At 34.2% G+C, this 22,116-nt stretch overlaps 2 protein-coding genes and 1 pseudogene across 3 annotated transcripts; all 3 read right to left on the bottom strand.

The window, feature by feature from the left end:
• Positions 1-7,536: 7,536 nt before the first annotated feature.
• LOC308503802 (olfactory receptor 51F1-like) lies at positions 7,537-8,496 on the bottom strand (the record flags this gene model as incomplete). The annotated part of the gene is made up of 1 exon (XM_081063466.1): positions 7,537-8,496. The coding sequence occupies one exon, from the start codon at positions 8,494-8,496 to the stop codon at positions 7,537-7,539; it is 960 nt and encodes a 319-aa protein (XP_080919592.1).
• Positions 8,497-14,794: 6,298 nt separating this feature from the next.
• Positions 14,795-16,480, bottom strand: LOC308503422 (olfactory receptor 51F2-like; annotated as a pseudogene). Its single transcript has 2 exons — positions 16,424-16,480; positions 14,795-15,593 (listed from the first exon to the last, which is right to left on the bottom strand). The product of its transcript is annotated as an olfactory receptor 51F2-like (transcript).
• An 810-nt stretch (positions 16,481-17,290) lies between these two features.
• LOC308503803 (olfactory receptor 51F1-like) lies at positions 17,291-18,247 on the bottom strand (the record flags this gene model as incomplete). The annotated part of the gene is made up of 1 exon (XM_081063467.1): positions 17,291-18,247. The coding sequence occupies one exon, from the start codon at positions 18,245-18,247 to the stop codon at positions 17,291-17,293; it is 957 nt and encodes a 318-aa protein (XP_080919593.1).
• Positions 18,248-22,116: the final 3,869 nt, after the last annotated feature.

The raw sequence follows: 22,116 nt of genomic DNA, 5'->3' as shown, positions 1-22,116 counted from the left end.
AACATTCAGTTAAATGTTAAAGGAAGCTTCTTAAACCAGTAGTAATAGAGTGAATTATTGAATAAAAGGAGTTGGGTAAACTGACTATCCATTTGAAAAACTATATATAATAAAGCATACACCAACATATATATTTACATTATTTCCTGATAGTTAAATATTTAATTATGAATAACCAACATACGTTTTACATAAAATGCCGGTAAATATTTATACAATCCTGAGTGAGAAAGAATTTTCTAATGGTAACACTAAAGATGTAAATCACAGAATTAAAGATTGATATATTTGATTTGATGAAATACACAGAATTGTTTTATGGTAAAAAAAAAACAAAACACCTTTAATTCCACAGAATTAAAAAAATAATTACAAACTGGAGGACATATTTGCAGTATATACAAGATTGAGTTGGATAATAAGCTTACTGTAGAATGGTAACAAACAATAAAAATGTAAAAATGGGTAGAAGTCTTTAAACTGGAATTCCCCAAAGAATAACTGATATAGTAGTAATACAGAAATAATATTTGATTTTACCATCAGCTAGAGAAGTAGTAATTAAGAACAGTTGTTTTTAATCAAGTAAATTGACAAGGATTAGTAAGGATTGTTGAACTATAGGAAAACTATACTCATGGTGGAGAGTGATTAGGTAGATGGTTCAATTATTTTTTTCACACACTTAAGACTTCATTTCCTTTGAATTAAAATTTTAATTTCTCAGGAATTAATAGTGACAACAATGGCCACAGCTGCATATCATGCATATATAAATCAATCATTCAATAATTTGTCAATTATTTCAATAGTTAAGTACTAAGTGTCTATTTGAGACATTTAACCCCTCAAATAACTTTTAATTTTCAATATAATACATCTTTATAAACAGATTAATATAGTGTATATGAGACATTGTACTACATTCCTTAAATTTGTAAATTGGCCTTATTCTTTTTTGTGCTAAAAAAGTGTAGATAAGATTGCTATATCCTATGGTTACTAAGAGGTAAATAACATCTATGTTTTCAATTCATTAGTTCCTTTCACATTTTCCAATGTTTTTCGTTCTTCATCTAATCCGAGGACACTCTCAAGCCTTTCTAAAAAAAGGAGTATATTTGTCAGAGTATATTCACCAGCTTAGCCAGAGTTTGTTTCTCAGAATCACTGTGTTTTCTAGAGTGGACAAAGGGGAAGAGTTCAGGAATTGGCGGGCTAGCACGCATTTGGTATCAGGCAGGACCAGATAGTCTGGGATTGATAACTGTTTTATAATCTTCACCTCCCAGTCAACCTCACTCTATAGTTAACTCAATTTCTATCAATAAAATGCATGGGTGTGTAGTTGGACATGAGTTGGAATATGTGGCTGAGGTTTTAGGAAAAGAAGATAAGGAGTTTTTTCTTATCTAGTTTCTTAGAAGGATGAGTAATCAAGAAAAGGGTAAAGCATCTTTATTCTTTTAAGAAGAAAAATGCAAAGTCTGATTTTCTAGATTACTAGTCATCTCTTATATAAAGGAAGGTCTGGAGTTATATTCTGCTGCAGAGAAAAATCAGTTAACATCACATGATGATTTGTCGAAACAATGGATACAAACACAATCTTTCTAGAGTGACAATGTTATCCCTATGATTGAAAATGCCATGGATTCAAATAATTAAATGAATTGATTTATCCATTCTGAGAGAATGATTTAAGAGAGTCCTTCATTATATTTTTCTGAATTTAGGAACAGTGCCTATGGAATATATCAAAGTTAACCACCTACATGGAGGCGAAGCAGTGACTGTATCCTATGAACATGCTGACATGAGGCCCTGCAGACTCAGTGTTTAGTGCCTGGACTGAAAATGAATGAGATGAATGGTTGGAAGATAGATGAGAGGATAATTTTAATATTTTTATAGAGAAGAGAATATTGAACCAAGTTCTTTGCTAGATATCTGTACATATTTTTACTTTAACAGCACCATTAGTAGGTCTGACTAACATTCCTAGTCTTCAGGTGAGATGACCTAGATTCAGAGTGAAGCACTTATTTAAGGTTCCCATTGATAGACATAATGGAGCCAGTGTGTGAAATCGGGTCTGTCTGACTCTGAAAGTATGGTCACTTTACGGTGCCACACTGTTGTTCAGACAAAATTAAAAATAAATTTGTCAAATTGCTGCAGACTTATGAGGATGAATAGAGTAATTGTGCTGCAGTAAGTATAAACTAATTAGAAATATTAGTTAAACAATAGTGAGGATGTGCCAGTGGTTGTATTTTGGGGTTTGGTTGTTATATGTGTCAGGAAATACAAACAAATAGGAAGCACAATTATTGCTACGTTTAGCTATATAGATGAATACAAAACATTTTTATGGGATTTGGAATTTCTTAACAGGCATCAGGCCCATAGAAACGAACAAAACACTGGGGAGTAAGTATAGTCAGGAGCTTGGGGGATTTGGAGATCAAGGACCAGGGGTAAATGAGGAAGGTCTTACCTTTCAAAGTGTGGAGAATTAGAAGGGATACAAATAGAGATGTTGAAGGAGCAATGCCAGAAGATGAGGTGAATTATGGTCATTAACTTCACTTCCAAAAAATTCTTCCTTATATTTATCTAAGATAAATTACTCATGATGCAGCTTAAAGTCATTAGACACATTTTATTCTAGACACAACCAAGTACTATTTCTGATCAGCTGCTTGACTTGGCCTTTAGAGAGGGAGGAGAGACTTCTTTTACCCTTATGTAGGATGGGGTAAATGAAGGTAACCTATTTATCTCTACAAATAGGAAATTTTTATAAGGGACCACGATGGTGTAGTCATTTACTCAAATGAGCTAAATAAACCCTTGGGAGATTTCTGTGCCATTCTATTGTGCTTCACCTTTCTGTCCCCCAGGTGAGTTAGCTGGCACCAGGAAATGTGGATCCTCAGACAAGTGGAAAAGAACCAAACAAAGAAAAATAAACATGGTGACACAGTAACTCTGTGTTTACATGTTTTAATTAAAAATGAAATTGAATCATTACTTTGAACATGGATACAGCTAAGGACCCAGAATTTCTTCATTTTTATTCTGTTATGTGTTTATTATAAATAATCTATTACATAGATTTTTGCATACAACTAAGTAGAATGACAAATGCTTTGAAAGTATCTCCAGGTAGTAGCATAGTACCAGGTACGTAGTATGTATGCGTTAACTGTTTGTTGCTATGAGCAAATGGATTCCTACGACTGAGAAGCAAGCAATAGAATAGAATTACAAAGTCAAGGGGCTATAATAAAAGAGGGTCGATTTCCCTTTCAATGGAAAAGGGAAGATTTTAAATTCTGGCAACTCAAATGGAAGAAACTTCCAGGAAAAAAAAAGTAGGTTGTTCTCAAGGATCATAAAAATTAACATCTGTATAGTGATTAATGTTTACCAAGTGATTTCAGGTACATTATCTTATATAGTTTTTGTTGTTCAGGCTAAAACAAACATGTTGTATTTACCTGACATGTGCTGATGAATACAGTATTTGACACAAAATCAGTGGTCAGTAGTGTTTATCAAATTAATTTACCCCTCACTCTTGAAGATCTATTTCATAGTCTAGAAAAGAGACTCATATAAACAAGAAAAATAGAACTCATTTTATTCAACTCTGTTTGGTTGATGGTTGGGCTAATTAGTTAATAAAGTTGGTTACATATAGGAGGAGTCATAAAAATAATTTTAACTTACACCGAACACTTTCTTTCAACATAAAACTTGTATGTGTTATTTATTTACCATTGTTTGATGTAGAATTAGGGACTTCTCATGTAGTTTTGCAAATTAGAATTCCATATTATACTCTTTTTGTAAACCATATCTTTAATATACTGTATACAATTTCCATTACAATAATTGTGATGCTTGAGAAAAAACAAGTAGCCTACAGTTCATTTATTGGGGGCATTGAGGACTTGATCATTGGAGAATAAGCTATGAGTGTTCAACTAGCTGCTAGCATCAGTCATTATGTTTGGCAGAGGGAATAAAATTGCTGGTTCATTTAGCAAGTTTATTCAGTAGAACTTGCATAGAAATCTTTTTTTTAAAACTGCTTTGTTGAGGTATGATTGACATTTAAAAAACTGTATATTTAGTGTATACAATTTGATGAATTTGGGAATAAGTCTACAACCATGAAACCATCATCACCATCAAGGCCATAAATATACTCAACACCTCCCAAAGTTTCCTCCCACCTCTTTTGTTATTATCGTATTTTTGTGGTTAAAAACACAGCATAATATCTACTCTCTTAGTAAATTTAATATACTACAGCTTTGTTAACTATAGGCCAACCATTGCATGAAAAGGTGCTCAATATCAGGTAAATGGAAATTAATTCCACAATGAGATACCACCTCATACTTGTTAAGATGCCTATTATTATTTTTTAAAAATTTTTGGTGAGCATGTGGACGATAGGGAACCATGGTACATTGATGGTGGGAATGTAAATTGGTACAGCCACTATAAAAAAACGGTATAAAGTTTCCTCAAACATTAAAAACAGAATTACTATATGATTCAGCAATTTCACCTCTGGGTTTTTACCCAAAACAATTGAATTCAGGATCTCAAAGAGATATATGCACTTCCAAATTCATTGCATAGAAATCTTCATACTTAAAATTTTGTTATACATTTTTAGAAAAATGGAAAAACAAGGAAAAAGAGACTCAACAATCATAGCAGCAAATAGTTTAAGCACTTTCATAATTGAGAGAAGCAGCATAATAGAGTTCCAAGAATCCTGCATTATACAACCAGATAAAACAGAAAACATTGCTCTGCTAATAACTGTGTGGCTCAAAGGAAAGATTCCATAGCTAAAGGCATCAATTTCTTCCTCTGCACAATAGAATGATGAGCTGATAATCTGAAAATTTCAAGGAAAAGTTCATAGGATTAGGATTTAGGGTTCTCTTGGCTGATGGAATTTGTTTACAATTTGGATAAGAAGACAGGTTCTTGTAGATTATTTTAAGCTATGTTGTAATTTCATTGTAAGATTAATCTGACATTTGTATGGAGGACAAATTGCAATGAAGAGAGATTGGATATAGGGCAACCTGGCAGAATGTGCCTATAGTAAAGAGAAATTCTGAAGACACAGAATTGTGGAGTTGGAAAGGAGAAAGTTTATTAAGTGCAATATCAAGTTATATATTTTTTTGATATAGTAACAGTTTCGATGTTGAAGATATGAAGGCCAAAGGTGATGTCAATAAATAAGGTTTGGTTGGCTGAAAGAAGGGTCCCTTGCATCACAAAAGGAGATAAAAATTTTTTAAATTTTGATCACATAGACATTTAAACAAAAGACATGTTGCCAGTGGTCAGAGGAGCACTTGGTCAAGTTTTTTCAAAGAAGGAAATCCTTTAATCACCTTACATCCTTCATGATCAGAAATAATTTCATCCATCAACAGAAACATCAGGTTGCTTGTAAAAGAATCAAAATAAATTTGGTTTTGGACTTGCTGACTTTGAGGCACTGATGGGTCATGTGTATTATTTTGGTAAGAATAATGGTTAGAAATACTTCATGAGAGTACATGTCCTTCAAGACCAGGTTTAATTTTATACATAGTAGGTATTGATAAATATTCATTGAATGAATAAATCATAAATAAATAAATGTATAATTCTGTAAAATTAGTTTTGAATACTGGATTTCTTTTCGATCTAATACAACGTAGGGCAATGAACACAAAAACATAGATTTAAATTACTATAGACATTTTGTAATTGATTTAGCATATTTTGTTTAATTCTCATAAATTTTCTCAGACTAAGAATTATTAGTTTTATTAAAGTTTAATGATACATAGCACTATTTGTTATTAGTAGCAACGTATTAGTATTAAATTAAATTTATAAAACAGTAATTGTCAGAAAAAGTAATCACTTAATATAATAAACACGAAAATTTTATGAAGAACCTAAATTATGCATGAAGGACATTTTATTGTTTCTATGCCTAATAATAATAAGTTTTTGACCTTGATTACTTTTTAATGTTTGCTTCAACATATCTGAATCTGTTTCTGCAGGCCTGTGGGAAAGATATCTGTTAGTATATGTGTTTATCCTGTGTAGTTTCATATAACTGTTCTGTTATTCATCTAATCAGTAATGTTGTAATCTTTGGTACTTTTGTCTTGAGCAGTTTTGCTGAAAGGGAAACTTTAAAGTTGAATATATTCTTCTGCTTAGTCAATCATTTAATCCCCAGGATCATGACCATAGATTAAAGACATTTGTCACTAATCAAATGTTCTTAATGCACTTTGTTGGAAAAAGAGTGAATATTAAGAGTGGTGTTGGCTAGTTCTGTGGCAAAAAATATTTCCCCTTTCTGATAATAGCCTCAAGCATTGAGGAGGGCCCAATACACCTGGCCTGTACACATGAACCTGATTATCAACACTAGAGCCTGAGATACCTGACCCAAGCAGGGTCAATCAGACACTCTCATGAGAATTTTTCACAATGCGTTTCAAAATAATTTTAGAGTTATAAAAAAGGTGAAAAAAGAATGATAAAATTTTCATGTCTCTTTTACCCTGATACTTTATTTCCTTGAGTATTTGAAACTTCAAGAGGGGCACATAAAGACTGGGAAATGGGAAACTTAAATTCTTGAGCAGCCTAGCTGTTCTGGCTTTTCTGTCTCAAGGGTTGGTTGTTTGCCTCCTGCTTGTATTGTCCTACATATTTTCCTGTTAATTTGAGATGTGCTGGTTTTTAAAATGTGTGCTTCACATCTTAGTTCACAGAGAACAATAGTCCTAGCTGCTGAGCTCTTAAATCCATCCTCATATTCCACAGAGCCCACGTGTCCCATGAGCTGCTCCAGACAATGACTGAGTGTGGCAGGAAAACTAAGGCAGGCACATTCCTGGTGGGCACAGGACTCCTCTGACAGGTGACCTTGATTTGAGGATACCCAGTGGCCTTCTAACCTGTTTAGAACTGTACTACAGACTAAGATGATACTTTCTACCAAAACTTTTCATTTCCTTTCCTTAACTCAAAGTGAAGCTTACATCAAAGTATAACAGTTCTTCCAGTCTTCCTTTTTGGCCATTCTTGCCTTCTTTTTGTAAATGTTACCTAGCCCCTTGTTGTCTACTTGTCTATTTTTTCATAGGGAAAAATAGCTGTTTGGAAGAATACATAGAATATATCTCAAAAACAGTTAGTAGACACCTAATATAAAATAAACAATAAATGTTAATTGCTATGAATATTATTTTTATTTTTCATTATTAATATTTTCCTGTTTCCATTATTGGACGGCAAAATTCTTGAGGTATATCCTATGTATATTTTATGACTGAAAACACAAAAATGCTTACTAAATATTGGTTGAAAAATGAACAAAATGAGAAAAAATACCTCACAGGTAGTCACCTACCAGGGTTGTTCTTCTACAGTGAAAATCATTTTTGTCAGGTTTTTCTCAAAATTAATCATCTCTGTTTATTTTGTAAGGAGAAGCCTGAGTATAGCCCTGCGGATCTGTTTTGTTTTTATACTATAGATGACGGGGTTGAGCACAGGGGGCAAAAGCAGGTATATATTGGCCATCATCGAATGGACCACTTTGGGGGCTGATAGACCATATCGATGCACCAAGGACAAGCTCATCATGGGGATGTAGAAAATAGTGACGGCTCCAATGTGGGAGACACAGGTGCTAAAGGCCTTGTGCCTTTCTTCAGGAGAGGCAATGCTGAGCACAGAGCGAATGATCAAGATATAAGACAGGACAATACATGGTGTATCCACCCCCGTGGTCAGGCCGAGATCAATTAACCCACAGATGCTGTTGGCCCGAGTATCTGAACACGCTAATTTAATCACATCTGGATGGTAACAGTAAGAATGGGAAAGGACATTCGTTTTACAGAAATAGAGGGGTTTAAGGAGCAAGAGTAGTGGTACTATTAATACCACAGTGCGTATAATCATTAAGAGGCCAATCTGAACGATTCTAGAATTAGTGAGAATGGTAGTGTACCTCAGAGGGTAACAGATTGCCACGTAGCGGTCAAAGGCCATAGCCACTAGCACCCCAGATTCCATGAAGGTAAATCCATGAAGAAAAAACATCTGGATAATGCAGGTGTCTAGACTGATTTCTCTTGCATTAAACCAGAGGATAGCTAATGTTGTCAACATGGTAGAAACAGTCAAGCCCAAGTCAGTGGCTGACAGCATGGAGAGGAAGTAGTACATGGGCTTATGGAGACTCTGCTGGGTAATGATGACAAAGAGGATCATGGTGTTCCCAGACAGGGCAATGGCATAGAGGCAGCAGAAGGGAATGGAGATCCAGGTATGGACAGTCTCTAGGCCAGGAATACCAGTCAACAAGAAAGTTGGAAATGTAGGTGTCAAGTTCCTTAAGATCTCCATGTTGTCCAGAATTTGTAGCATTTGTCCTTACAATACCCACATCCTATAGAAGTAATAAATTACATGGTTACACAAAAATATCTGGCTAAGTTTTCTTTTGGTTTGGAGAGTTATCTAAAGACATAGGTAAATACTCTATCATTGAGGAAACTTTAAATCAAAGTTATTGTATATATATGTATGTAATCATATATAGTATGTTGTATGTGTATATATACACATATGTATATATACATTACTGTATACATACGTTTATATGTAAGATATACATATATATTCTTAAATTCAAGGTAAATGTGCCCATATAACTTTATATATATTGAAAGATAATTATTTCTACTTTCTATATTGACAGAATTTAAAGCTCCATTAAATCCAAGATTAAATGATTAGAGTTAGTTAAAAAACAAATGCATTCATTTTGAGTATGTCGTGTATGAAATGACAAATAGAGATCCTGTTAAAGATATCTATGCTCATGTGGATGTGAATCTCCAGGCAAAATCTCCAGACTTGCTGATAATATACCTTTGGAAGTAATCATTGTATAATGCCATTTTAATACAACAGTGTAGTTGAATAACCTCACAGATTAGATTTATAAGAGAAAACCCATGAAGATGGAACTCTGTAGAAGTTATCGGAAAGCTCTATGCACACGAAAGCAAGATGAGATGAGGCAGCTCTACAGGAACTATTAAAACCAAGAGAGCATGGTGTCATCACTGGGTATTACATGAACAACTGGGTTGAATTTCTTGACTGGTCAAGTCTCCTAAGGATTAACAACTTCAGGTGCTGCTGAGAACACATTAGTTACCCTAAAAATAATAGGTTTATTTTTCAAGTCCAGCCCTGAAAGCTGAGAAATAGCTACAGTGGCTTGAGGAATGAATGGAAAAATAAGTAGTGGAGGTTTAGTTTTGAAGCCAAGGAGAAAACTAAGTCATGACTATAAGGTAGATGTAAAATTTTTGTAAGATTGGAAAGAACTAGAAAATATACATATTTAAAAACTGAGGTTTAAGATACAATACACAGTGAAATACTGAAAATATAGAATGATTGGGATTAATTCATGTATAAAATTCTGTAAGAAAGCAGTGAGTGATTGAATATAGAACATGATAATTAGCCTTCCAAAAGATGAAGATCATCATTTCCACTGACACTAGTAACTAAGTGGCAAATGGGTAGGTTGGTGGAAGGTTATACGAGAGAAATATCATCAGATGCTACCTTTTTTTTTTGTTTTACAACTTTTCTTATTGTGGTCAAAATGTCAAAAATAAAATTTACCATAAACCATTTTCAGGTGTGCAATTCAGTGTTTTAAATACATTTGTAATGTTGTGGAACATACAAACATCGCCATCATCCATCTCAATAAATCTTGTCATCTTGTAAAATTGAAACTGTACCCATTACACAATAACATCTAATTCTCACCTTTTCCAATTCCTTGGCAATCACCATTCTACTTTCTCTCTGATTTTTGACTGCCCTAAGTACCTCATATAAGTGAGATTATACAGTATTTGTCCTTATGTGATGGCTTATTTCACTTAGCATAATGTCTTCAAGAGTCATCCATGTCACATCTTATGTTAGAATTTCCTTCCTTTTTAACTCATTCCTATTTTTTCCCCTGTAAATTATTAGGGAAAAAATTACTGCTGTTCAAGGAGTATGCAGTGATGGATACTGGTGTGAAGATAAGGTTAAGGTTTCAGTAGACATTGCAGGGAATAGGAGAGTCAGTTGAATCAATACACACAGAAATGTTATAAAGCCTTGTTCAATTAAATTTTTAAACATAATATTTAAAATACATTTACACAGTTAAAATCAATTCTAGGAAGACAACATCAAATAATAGCAATGTAAGTTATTATAATATTAGTATTTTTCTATCAAGCTCTTTAAAATACTAGGTAGGTTGACTTCCTGAGAGTAAATATAATACTGTGTAATACGTGTATGTTTATGCTAGTTTTCTATTGTTCCATTTATGCTAGTTTTCTATTGTTCTTTTTTAAACTCCAATTCGCAGGGTTTTATTTCAATCTGAGAAAAAGCATTACAATATTCAACTATAAACTAGTAGGGGTCAGATATCTGTGTATTATCTGTATCCCTGAGGAGAGGGTGGACCTTAATTTTATATGACTTTTCTATAAGCCCCTATGAATATTTGTGAATAGATAACAAAGTACAACATCATCACAATGAACACCTTTCTCTACCTTCTTACCAACTTTATGTGGAAAGAAGAGCTTCCACTTACTTCTTCACCAGCAGAGGCAGAACAAGTTACCCTTCTGGAATCATGGGCTTTATAGTAAAGTGTGAGTGAGTTCTGCGGCCGTTGGTAAAATATTAATCTCCTTGGGACTATAGACAGAGAAAAAGTGAAATCCTTCTCTCCCCATCTATAAATATAGGACATTGTTGTATAATCACAGAAGGGTTTTAGTTAGTACCTCAAGTGACAAGTCATCTGCAGGGACATTAATTGCAAAGCAAAAGAATGAAATCATCCACATAAGTGGATGTTTAGACTTTTTCTGTCACTGGGGAATAGAGAAATATATGTCATTATCTCTAGATTATCAGTATTCTGGGAAGATATGAAAGTAAACCAATGTTCACTGACATAGTTATGGTGACAATGAAGAGAGAAGAAAATATACACCCCAGTCTGCAAGTCTCTGTTCCTCCACATTGACCCATAGAGAGGACGATACAACCACTCCAAAATCTATCTTGGTCTAGCCATTCCCTAGCTTTTCCCCAAGAGAGGGGTCAGCTCTTGATACATTAATTGGGCTCCATATTGCTAGTGGCTGAGGTTGGTATGGGTAAATGATGAGTTCTCATGTGCATGTGTTCTTGCTCTCATAATTGTTGCTTTTTTTGTGGGAATATATTTAACATCTGAGACTATTGCACAATTTTTGCTGTTCTTGTCAATCTGGGTATTTCAGTAATGGATACAGACTGTAGACTTAGCAATTCTACATTCATAGGAAAAGCCAACATACACAGCTAAACATTATGTTTCCCTTTTTGGGGAGGCCTCACATTGGCAGAGAGTCTGGTGTTTTTCTAGATATCGATTAAATCAGTAAATTGTCCTCCATTTAGCTATTTTTCCCTTAATTTATATTTGGCTATTATACCTATACTTCCTTGTTTGAGAACTTTTAATGGCAGAAGGTGTGAGAGGTTCAATTCCAATATTATAACTCTACCTGGAACCCCTATCAAATGTCTGACCTGATACTTCACCAACAAAAATGAACTATGAGCAATTCATTGTGTAAAATTTTGTCAGTGTGAAAGAATACAAACTGTCACCACATTGTGTTCAGAGAGTTTATAATCTAACAAGGTTTCCACTGAAATCCTTCTGTGGTGGACAGATTAAAAATAATAAAATAGTCCCTGTTTACCCTTGCTTGCTTGAACCCTTGTGTAACTCTCTGATCCTGAGTTGGGTAGAAGAAATACAGTTTCATTAGACCCTTTTGGCTGAAACCAGTGTCGAAGATTTTATTTGAATGAAGCTGCTTTTAACCAAGAAATTATGGCAAAGGTGACAGGATATCACTTCCATCTCATCAACCAGCTAAAAACTAATTCTGGTCTTCTCCGTTAATAATTATGCTTCTATCAACATTATAATACCTTTTGATGACACATTTATACATTTCTGTTGATAATATTCTATGAGTGAAATTTCTGGTTAAACTTTGAAATACTACCAAACAGCTTTTGAAAGAGTTTGTACAATTTTACGCTCACACCAGCAGCATGTGAGAGTTCCTTTTGATTCATATTTTATCAATAATTGCTATTGTCAGTATTTGTAGTGTTAGCTATTTCTGTGGGTTTATGCCTGTCTTTTGGTACTATACTAGCTCATATTTCCTAACTTATGATGTTAAATATCTTTTAACATGTTTAATGTCACTTTACATCTAATTTATCATAAAGTGTCTGTTCCAAACTTTCCCCATTTGTCTATTGTCATGTTTGATTATTTTAAAAATTTATTTTATAAAGTTGCTTATCTATACAAGACACAAATCATCTTTTTAATATTCCCTTTTGATGGACAGAATTTCCTGTTTTAATTTAAAGCAAGATTTTTTCCTTTACACTTAGTGCCTCCTATGTTCTATTTAAGAAATAGTTGTTTTGATTTCAATTATATGTAGAATCTGAAAAACAAAATAAGCAAATGAACAGAAATAAACTCATAGACACAGAGAACAAACTGATGGTTACCAGGTGGGAGGGAGGTTAAGGAGCTGAGTGAAAAAGATGAAGGGATTAAGAAGTACAAAATGTTAGTTACAAAATAGTCATGGGGCTGTAAAGTACAGAACAGGGAATATAGTCAATGAAATTGTTATGTATGATGTCGGGGGATGGGTACTAGACTTATCAGGAGGATTGTTTCACAAGTAATATAAATGTCTAACCACCATGCTGTGCACCGGAAACTAATACAATATTAAATGTCAACTGCAACTAAAAACTAAAAATTTCAAAAAAGAAATAGTTGTTTACTCCAACAAGTTAAATACGTTGTCCAATGTTATGTATAGAAACTTTATTTTTTATTATTTACATTTAAATCAATAATTCATTTGGAATTTTATGTTATGAGAGGGAGATCAACTTTATTTTCTGTACATGAGTACAAAATTAACATAAGTAACTTTCACTAAAGACACCAACTTTTCTCCACTTCTATATGGTTCTACATTTATTATACAGAGTATATAGTGTATCTGTTTTGAACTCTATTCTGCTTTAATGCTCCATTTGCCTCATTCTGGGAAAAACCTACTGTCTTAATTATTGTAGCTTTGTAATAGTTCTAATTATTGAGTAGAGTTAGACTCCAAACTTTATTAATTTTGTTATGGATTTTAGAGTCAGTTTGTTAATTTACAAACAGAGAGAGAGAGAGGGAGAGAGAGAGAGAGAGAGAGAGAGAGAGAGAGAGAGAGAGAGAGAGAGATTCTGAGGTTTTAATGGGATTGCACTGAATCTGTAAACTAACTTGGGGAAAATTTCATAATACTTTAAAGTATTGAATTGTCCAATCCATGAATATAGTTTATCCCTCCATTTATTTAGGATATCTTTAGTTTCAATGCTGTTTTATAGTTTTCAGAATAGAAGTGATTTACATCTTTGTAAAATTCATTTTTAGGTGTTTGTTTTCTTATGCATTTTAAATGGTATCCCTTTAAATATATTTTTTGTTTGCTAGTAAAATTATGAAAAATACATTTTATATGGTGATATTGTATCATAAATCTTACAAAATCCATTTATTAATATAAAAGTTTATTTGTTGATTCTTTTGGTATTCTATATAATCTATCAGGTTTTCTGTATATAATAAGATATATATTTCTCCTTTCTTTCCATTTATTCTCTCCGTGTTATTTTTCTCTAATTATTACATTGGCTGGGTTCTTCTTTGCAATATTGAATAAAATTGTTTTTATATACTCACTAGGAAGTGTTCCTTCTTATTTGCTTGAAGGGTTTGTGTAAAGTTGAAGCCTGTAGATTAGAGATTGAAGATAATTGTTCTGTTAATTTTCTTTCTGTCTTCCTTTTATCCCCCCTCCTTCCCTCCTTCTTTTCTTTTTTTCCCCTCTTCTTTCTCTTCCTCTTCCTCTTCCTCTTCCTCTTCCTCTTCCTCTTCTTCTTCTTCCCTCCCCTCTCTCTCAATCTCTCTCTCACTGCCTTCTTCTTTTGTTCATTCCTTCCTATTTTTATGTCTTTGTATGGTTTGTAAGTATGAATATAAGTATTTAATATATATGAAACCACGGAACCTATATTTTTCTTTCATTACTGTTATATGTTGTGATTTTTAGGTATTTATACATTTCATCTAAGTTTTTTAAAAAAGTGGTATTCAGATATTAAATTTATTTTTTTTTTACTACTTTAAAATTTTGTAGGATCAATAATAATGTCACCTCTTCATTCCTAACACTGATTTTTAATGCTTTTCCTGAATTATAATTGATCACTTTTGCTAATCAAGTTTATTAGTTAATAATTAGTTTGCTAATCAAGTTTATTATTAGTTTTTCTGATGAATTAATTTTTTAAATTTTATTTTCCTACCACTAGATTATATAAACTATTTGAGAGATCAAAAATACTTTTAACGTGCCCTTGTATTACCACTACTAAGAAAGAGCCTAATGTTACTCAATAAAATGTTGAAGGAAAGAAGAATGATAAGGAGGAAGAAAGACGATCTCTATCCTTATCCAAGTCATTGCATGGTTAGAGTGACTACTCTGTGTTTGGAAAGAGCTTTACAGATTTGTTTGATCTTCACACTATATGCAATGGGGTTCAGCACTAGGGTATATAGGAAATGGAGATTGGACATCAGTGTATGGCCATGTAGAGGAGCATTATGACCCATGCAATGTACCAAAGCCAAGATGACCCAGGGAATGTAGACGATGGCAACAGCACCAATCAAAAGATGCAGGTGCCAAACATCTTTTCCCTTTCCTCTGGAGAGGTCGTACTGAGGATCGACTTGATGATCAACATATAGCAAAGGAACTGCAGGGAATATCTATACCTGATATCAGAATGAGAGCCACTAAGCTGTAGATGCTGTTGACCTTGATAGTTGAGCAAGAAAACTTAATCACATCAGATGGTAGCAATAAGAATGAAAAAGCACATTAGGACCATAGAAGGATAATTGCTTAGGAGCAGAAACAAACCCATCGAGTGGACCCAGCATTGATATAAAAGTGACCACACCAGCCTGATGATTCTAGAGTTGGTTAAAATCATAACATGTCTTAGGGGATTGCAGATGGCTACAAAACAGTAGAAAGCCATGGCCGAAAGCATAAGAGGATTCTATGAGGTTGAATCCATGCAGAAGGAACATCTGTACAATGCAGGCTGATGATCCTGGCATTGTACCAGAGAACAGCCAGTGTTGCAGAGAGAGAAGAAATAGAGATGCCCGTGCCAGTGGTGAAGAGTATGGAAAGGAAATAGTACTTGTGCTTATGTAAGTGGGAGTATATACATAGTGCTGTTCCCTAAGAGGGTGACCACACAGTGGCAGCAAAAAGGGATATAAAAGCAAATGTAAAAACCTTATAGCCCTGGAACTCTGGTCAGAAGAAAGTTGGGGGAGTGGAGTTATCAAGGGGTAGCATTGTGGACTGCATGAACTGGCACTGCCCTTCACTAAGTTCCTGCATTGACACATTTCATTGAGTTAAAGCTACTCTCTGTCAGCCATTTTGATAGTCATTTTAATTAAATATCTTTTATATCTTAAGTTCCTTAAGATCTTCATTTGTACTGCTTCTCACAAGGCTAACACAAAGTAGATTCCCAGTCATTGGTGTGCTGGTAAAACGATTCTCTTAAAAAAGAAAAACAAAACTTCATTTGTAGTTCTTGCCAATTCCCATGGTATAAGTGGTGAGTTCAAGCTGCCACTATGACATTATTGTACACAGAGTTGAAAAGAAAGGCACACACTGGCCTCTGAAATCTGACATATTGCTTTTTCCCATGTTTGTGGGATATGTGAAACATTGCCCCTATCTATTACTATTTTTCCAACTATAAGAAAATTTATGTGATTCCCCTCAGGTTTTCAGTTCTATTTGCCTGTGACTTTTTCTACCGTTTTATACAACCAAGTCTTAAGCTTCTGCCTGTTTCTTAAATTGATATAGTTACTGTGAATCCCTTTTTAGGAACCAAATATTTTAGATTGAGCTATGTAAAACTATTTGTAGCTGAGCATCATTCATTATTTACCTTGGTTCTTTGATTGGTTAAGAGAGCAATACTAGGTCCTTCATGACATTTGTGAAAACTTTGAAATTTTATGAAAAATAGTGAGTGTGTTTACATGTGATTTTTCAGTGGAGAAGGTTTCATAGATTACATTAGATTCCAAAGGAACCATTGTGAAGAAAAAGATTGGGAACCTCTGACCCAAACTTCCTTACATTCTACTTCATGATTTTTCCAGTTTCCCCAAATTCCCATTTCCTGTAATGAATTAATAATTGTCCCTAATTCTTGAAACTTTTCTATTGACTGTCTAGTACTTGTTACCTATCTATGCTGCATGCCATGGCATATCTAGTTTTAGTTTTTGTATTATTGATCCCAAATAAAAACAAGCTAAAATGTACACTAAAGATAGACAATACAGCTTTTCTTAAGGCATGATATATGGACATGAAGATATAGTTCTTACATTTGACTTTATAACATTTTTTCTAGATGCTTTTGGCAAAGTATGCAATACATCAGTGAAGAGCATGGTGTCTAAGATACAGAAAGGTTGGATTCAAATCTCAATCCTGATCCATGTTAGATGCCTGGACTTTGATGAACTAAATGTCTCTAGATTTCAGTTTCTTCATCTCGAAAATGTAGTTAATAATGCTGTATATTTTATTGAGCTAGTTTGAGGATAAGTGGACTATGTCTTAACAGTAGTTACTGGGACAACTAGTGTAAAATAAACAAGCAATAAATGGTAATTACTATGAGTATTATTTTTATGATTCCCTGATTAGGCCATAAAATCCTTGGGATATATTATACTTGTATTTTATAACTAAAATACAAAAATGCTTACTAAATATTGGTTGAAAAAAAATGAACAAAATGAGAAAAAACTCTCACAGGCAGTCACCTACCAGGGTTACTCTTCTAGAGTGAAAGTCACTTTTGTCAAGTTTTTCTCAAAATTAATCATCTCTGTTTATTTTGTAAGAAGTCTGAGTATAGCTCTGCGGATCTGTTTTGTTTTTACACTGTAGATGATAGGGTTGAGCACAGGGGGCAAAAGCAGGTATACATTGGCCATCATCGAATAGAGAACTTTGGGGGCTGATAGACCATATCGATGCACCAAGGACAAGCTCATCATGGGGATGTAGAAAATAGTGACGGCTCCAATGTGGGAGACACAGGTGCTAAAGGCCTTGTGTCTTTCTTCAGGAGAGGCAATGCTGAGCACAGAGCGAATGATCAAGATATAAGACAGGACAATGCATGGTGTATCCACCCCCGTGGTCAGGCCGAGATCAATTAACCCACAGATGCTGTTGGCCCGAGTATCTGAACACGCTAATTTAATCACATCTGGATGGTAACAGTAGGAATGGGAAAGGACATTCGTTTTACAGAAATAGAGGGGTTTAAGGAGCAAGAGTAGTGGTACTATTAATACCACAGTGCGTACAATCATTAAGAGGCCAATCTGAATGATTCTAGAATTAGTGAGAATGGTAGTGTACCTCAGAGGGTAACAGATTGCCACGTAGCGGTCAAAGGCCATAGCCACCAGCACCCCAGATTCCATGACGGTAAATCCATGAAGAAAAAACATCTGGATAATGCAGGCGTCTAGACTGATTTCTCTTGCATTAAACCAGAGGATAGCTAATGTTGTCAACATGGTAGAAACAGTCAAGCCCAAGTCAGTGGCTGACAGCATGGAGAGGAAGTAGTACATGGGCTTATGGAGACTCTGCTGGGTAATGATGACAAAGAGGATCATGGTGTTCCCAGACAGGGCAATGGCATAGAGGCAGCAGAAGGGAATGGAGATCCAGGTATGGACAGTCTCTAGGCCAGGAATACCGGTCAACAAGAAAGTTGGAAATGTAGGTGTCAAGTTCCTTAAGATCTCCATGTTGTCCAGAATTTGTAGCATTTGTCCTTACAATACCCACATCCTATAGAAGTAATAAATTACATGGTTACACAAAAATATCTGGCTAAGTTTTCTTTTGGTTCAGAGAGTTATCTAAAGACATAGATAGGTACTCTATCATTGAGAAGCTCTAAATAAAACCAAAGATCCCTTTGTATTCATAACCAGGGACATTTAATGATTTTATATATATATATATATATGTATGTATATATATATATATACACACACACACATTACATATATAATATATATGTATATATATATTACATATACTATATAAGAGTATATAATATATATGATGTAGGACAATTAAGTTCATGAACTCATCCTAGAAAAAGTGCTACATACTTCATTGCTGAATATCACTACAATTTCCTTCAAAGTACTCTCATTGGGAAGCTATGCACCAATGCTAACATCTAGTCCACCCTTCAAAGCAATGTTAGAACTCCTTTTCTGGAATGGTCATCAAAGCTGTCATTGTATTACCCTTGATGTCCTGAATGTCATCAAAATATCTTCCTTTTAATATTTCCTTTATCTTTGGGTAAATAAATAAGTCATTTGGGGCCAGATCAGGTGAGTAGGGAGGGTGTTCCAATACAGTTATTTTTTTACTGGCTAAAAATTACCTCATGGACAGTGTCATTGGAGCTGGTGCATTGTCGTGATGCAAGAGCCATGAATTGTTGGTGAAATGGTCAGGTCGTCTAACTTTTTCACACGGCTTTTTCAGCACTTCCAGATAATACACTTGGTTAACTGTTTGTCCATTTGGTACAAATTCATAATGAATAATCCCTCTGACATCAAAACAGGGTTAGCAACATCATTGCAACAAGTTCATGAACATAACTATCAGACCTCGTTAGTGTTTGTGTTGTGTGTGTGTGTGTGTGTGTATGTATAATCATTTTAAATCTTAAAATAAAATATGTCCATATAACCTTATACATTTTGATGATTATTTTTATAATTTTAGTATTTTCAGAATTTTAATCATCATTAGATAGTAAGATTCTATGAATAGAGATTTAGTTAAGAAAAATTATTGCATTCAATATTGAATATGTTGTGTATGAAATGACTGAGAAAAGTCCCTCTGAAGATATCCATGGGTATTCAGTGTTCATGTGGATGTGAATCTTCAGGCAAAAATCTTCAGGTTTGTAACACAGGCAAAAACCTCCAGATTTTTCCGGTTATTGATTTAGAAGTTATGTGTCATTTTAATCCAACAGTGTTGGTAAACAACCTCAGAGAGTAAATTTATACAAGAGACTCAATGAAGATGAACCTCTGCAGAAGTTAGTAGTGAGGACTATAAACACTGAAGATGAGTCCAGACACTTTACAGGAACCATAAAAACCAAAAGAGCATATTGTCATAGTTGGGGGTGACACATGAACAATAGTGTCGAGTTGCTCATGCAGTCAAGTCTACTAAGGATTAAAAATTTTAAATGCAGCTGAGAGCCCATGTAATAGTCATGGATTATTGACCCTGAAAAAAACAGTTGAAGTCTAGCAATGAAAGTTGAGAACCTGTTTACATGGTTTGAGGAATGAGTGGAACAACAAGTAGTGGAACACTTGTTTCTGGAAACTTGTCAGTGAAGGCAAGGAGAAAAATAGGCCATGACTAAAGAAGACTATAAGGTAGATGGAGGACTTTTGCAAGATTGGAAAGACTTAGAGAAATGCATGTATTTATAAACCGAGTTTAAAGATATAACAAATAATGAGAGATTGAAATACAGAATGATTGGGATTCATTGGTTTAGAAAATTCCTTAAGAAAGTAATAGATGATTAAATATAGAGCATAATAGTAATTACCTCTCAAAAACATGAGGATAATCATTTCTACTGACACTAGTGAGTAGGTGAAAAATGGATAGGTTGATAAGGATGATTATATGAGGGAATTTTCACCCAATACTAGTTATTATTATTATTATTATTATTATTATTGTTATTATTATTGTTATTATCCTTTTTTTTATTTTGGTTAAGTGAACCTAGCATAAAATTCACCATCTTAACCATTTGTAAGTATACAATTCAATATTAACTACATTCATATTATCATTCAACTATCACCACCATCCATCTCCATAACTCATCTTTAAAACTGACATTCCATACCCATTTAAACAATAACCCCCCTTATGCCCAGCCCCTGGGCACCATTATTCTATTTTCTCTCTCTATGATTTTAACTACCATGAATATCTCATATATTTGGAATCATACAGTATTTGTCCTTTTGTGATGGCTTGTTTCACTTAGTGTCTTCAAGAATCATCCATGTTATAGAATATGTCAGAATTTCCTTCATTTTTAACCAGTGCATACATTTTCCCCCCTCTGAATTATAAGGGGGACATATACTGCTGCTTAAGAAGTATGCAATGACGGATGTTGGTTTGAAGATGAGGTCGAGGTTTTCAGTAGACATTGCAGGGAATAGGAGAGTCAGTTGAATCAATACACACAGAAATGTTATAAAGCCTTGTTCAATTAAATTTTTAAAAATAATATTTAAAACACATTTGCACTGTTAAAATCAATTCTAGGAAGACAAAATCAAATAATAGCAATATAAGTTATTATATTATTAGTATTTTTCTATCAAGTTCTTTAAAATACTAGGTAAGTTGACTTCCTGAGAGTAAATGTAATACCCTGTAATAAGTGTATGTGTTAACATTCTGTTTAAGCTAGTTTTCTATAGTTCCTTTTAGAACTCCAGTTCCCAGGGTTTTTTTCAATTTGAGAAAAAGCATTATAATATTCAACTATAAACTAATAGGAGTCAGATATCTGTGTGTTATCAGCATCCCTGAGGAGAGAGTGGACCTTAATGTTATATGACTTTCTGTAATTCCCTATGAATATTTGTGAATAGATAACAAAGTACAACATCACCACAATGAACACCTTTCTCTACCTTCTTACCAACTTTATGTGGAAAGAAGAGCTTCCATTTACTTCTTCACCAGCAGAGATACAACAAGTTACAGTTCTGGAATCATGGGCTTTACAATAAAGTGCGAATGAGCTGTGGGGCCATTGGTAAAATATAAATCTCCTTGGGACTATAGAGAGAGAAAAACTGAAAGCCTTATCTCCCTATCTATAAATATAGGGTATTGCCAATCACAGAAGAGTTTTAACTACTAACTCAAGCGACAAGTGGTCCACAGGGACCTTAAATGGAAAGCAGAGAAACCAAATCATCCACACAAGTTGATGTTTAGACACTGCTCTGTCACTGGGGATTACAGAGGTGTATGTTATTATCTCTGAATTATCAGTATGCTGGGAAGATAAGAAAGCAAACCAATGTACACTGACATAGCTATGGTGACAATGAAGAGAGAAGAAAATATGCACCCCAGTCTGCAAGTCTCTGTTCTTTCACTACTCCATTGACCTATAGAAAGGATGATACATCCACTCCCAAATCCATCTTTGTCTAGCCATTCACTAGCTTTTCCCCAAGAAATGGGCGAGCTCTTGATACATTAATTGGGCCTCATTTTGCTGTTGGCTGAGGTCACTGTGGGTGAATGATGAGTTCTTATGTGCATGTGTTCTTGCTCTTGTACTTGCTGTTTTCCTGTGGTAATATGCTTAAGGGCATAGACTCTGTGGAGAATTTTGCCATCCTTGTCAATATGGGCAGCGAAGTAATGTATTCACATTCCTTTATAGGCCTAGCAATTTTAGACTCATAGGAAAGGGGAAGACCCACACCCAAACATTATGTTTCTCCTTTAAAGAGAAGCCTTACATTGGCAGAGAGAAACTTGTGTTTGCCTAAATATGAATAAACCAGTAATGTGTTCCTCATTTAGCTAT

Source organism: Rhinolophus hipposideros, assembly GCF_964194185.1.
Source record: "Rhinolophus hipposideros genome assembly, chromosome: 10".
NCBI lineage: Eukaryota > Metazoa > Chordata > Mammalia > Chiroptera > Rhinolophidae > Rhinolophus > Rhinolophus hipposideros.
The sequence above is the reverse complement of the archived record's forward strand: the minus strand, read 5'-3'. Positions and strand labels throughout refer to the sequence as shown.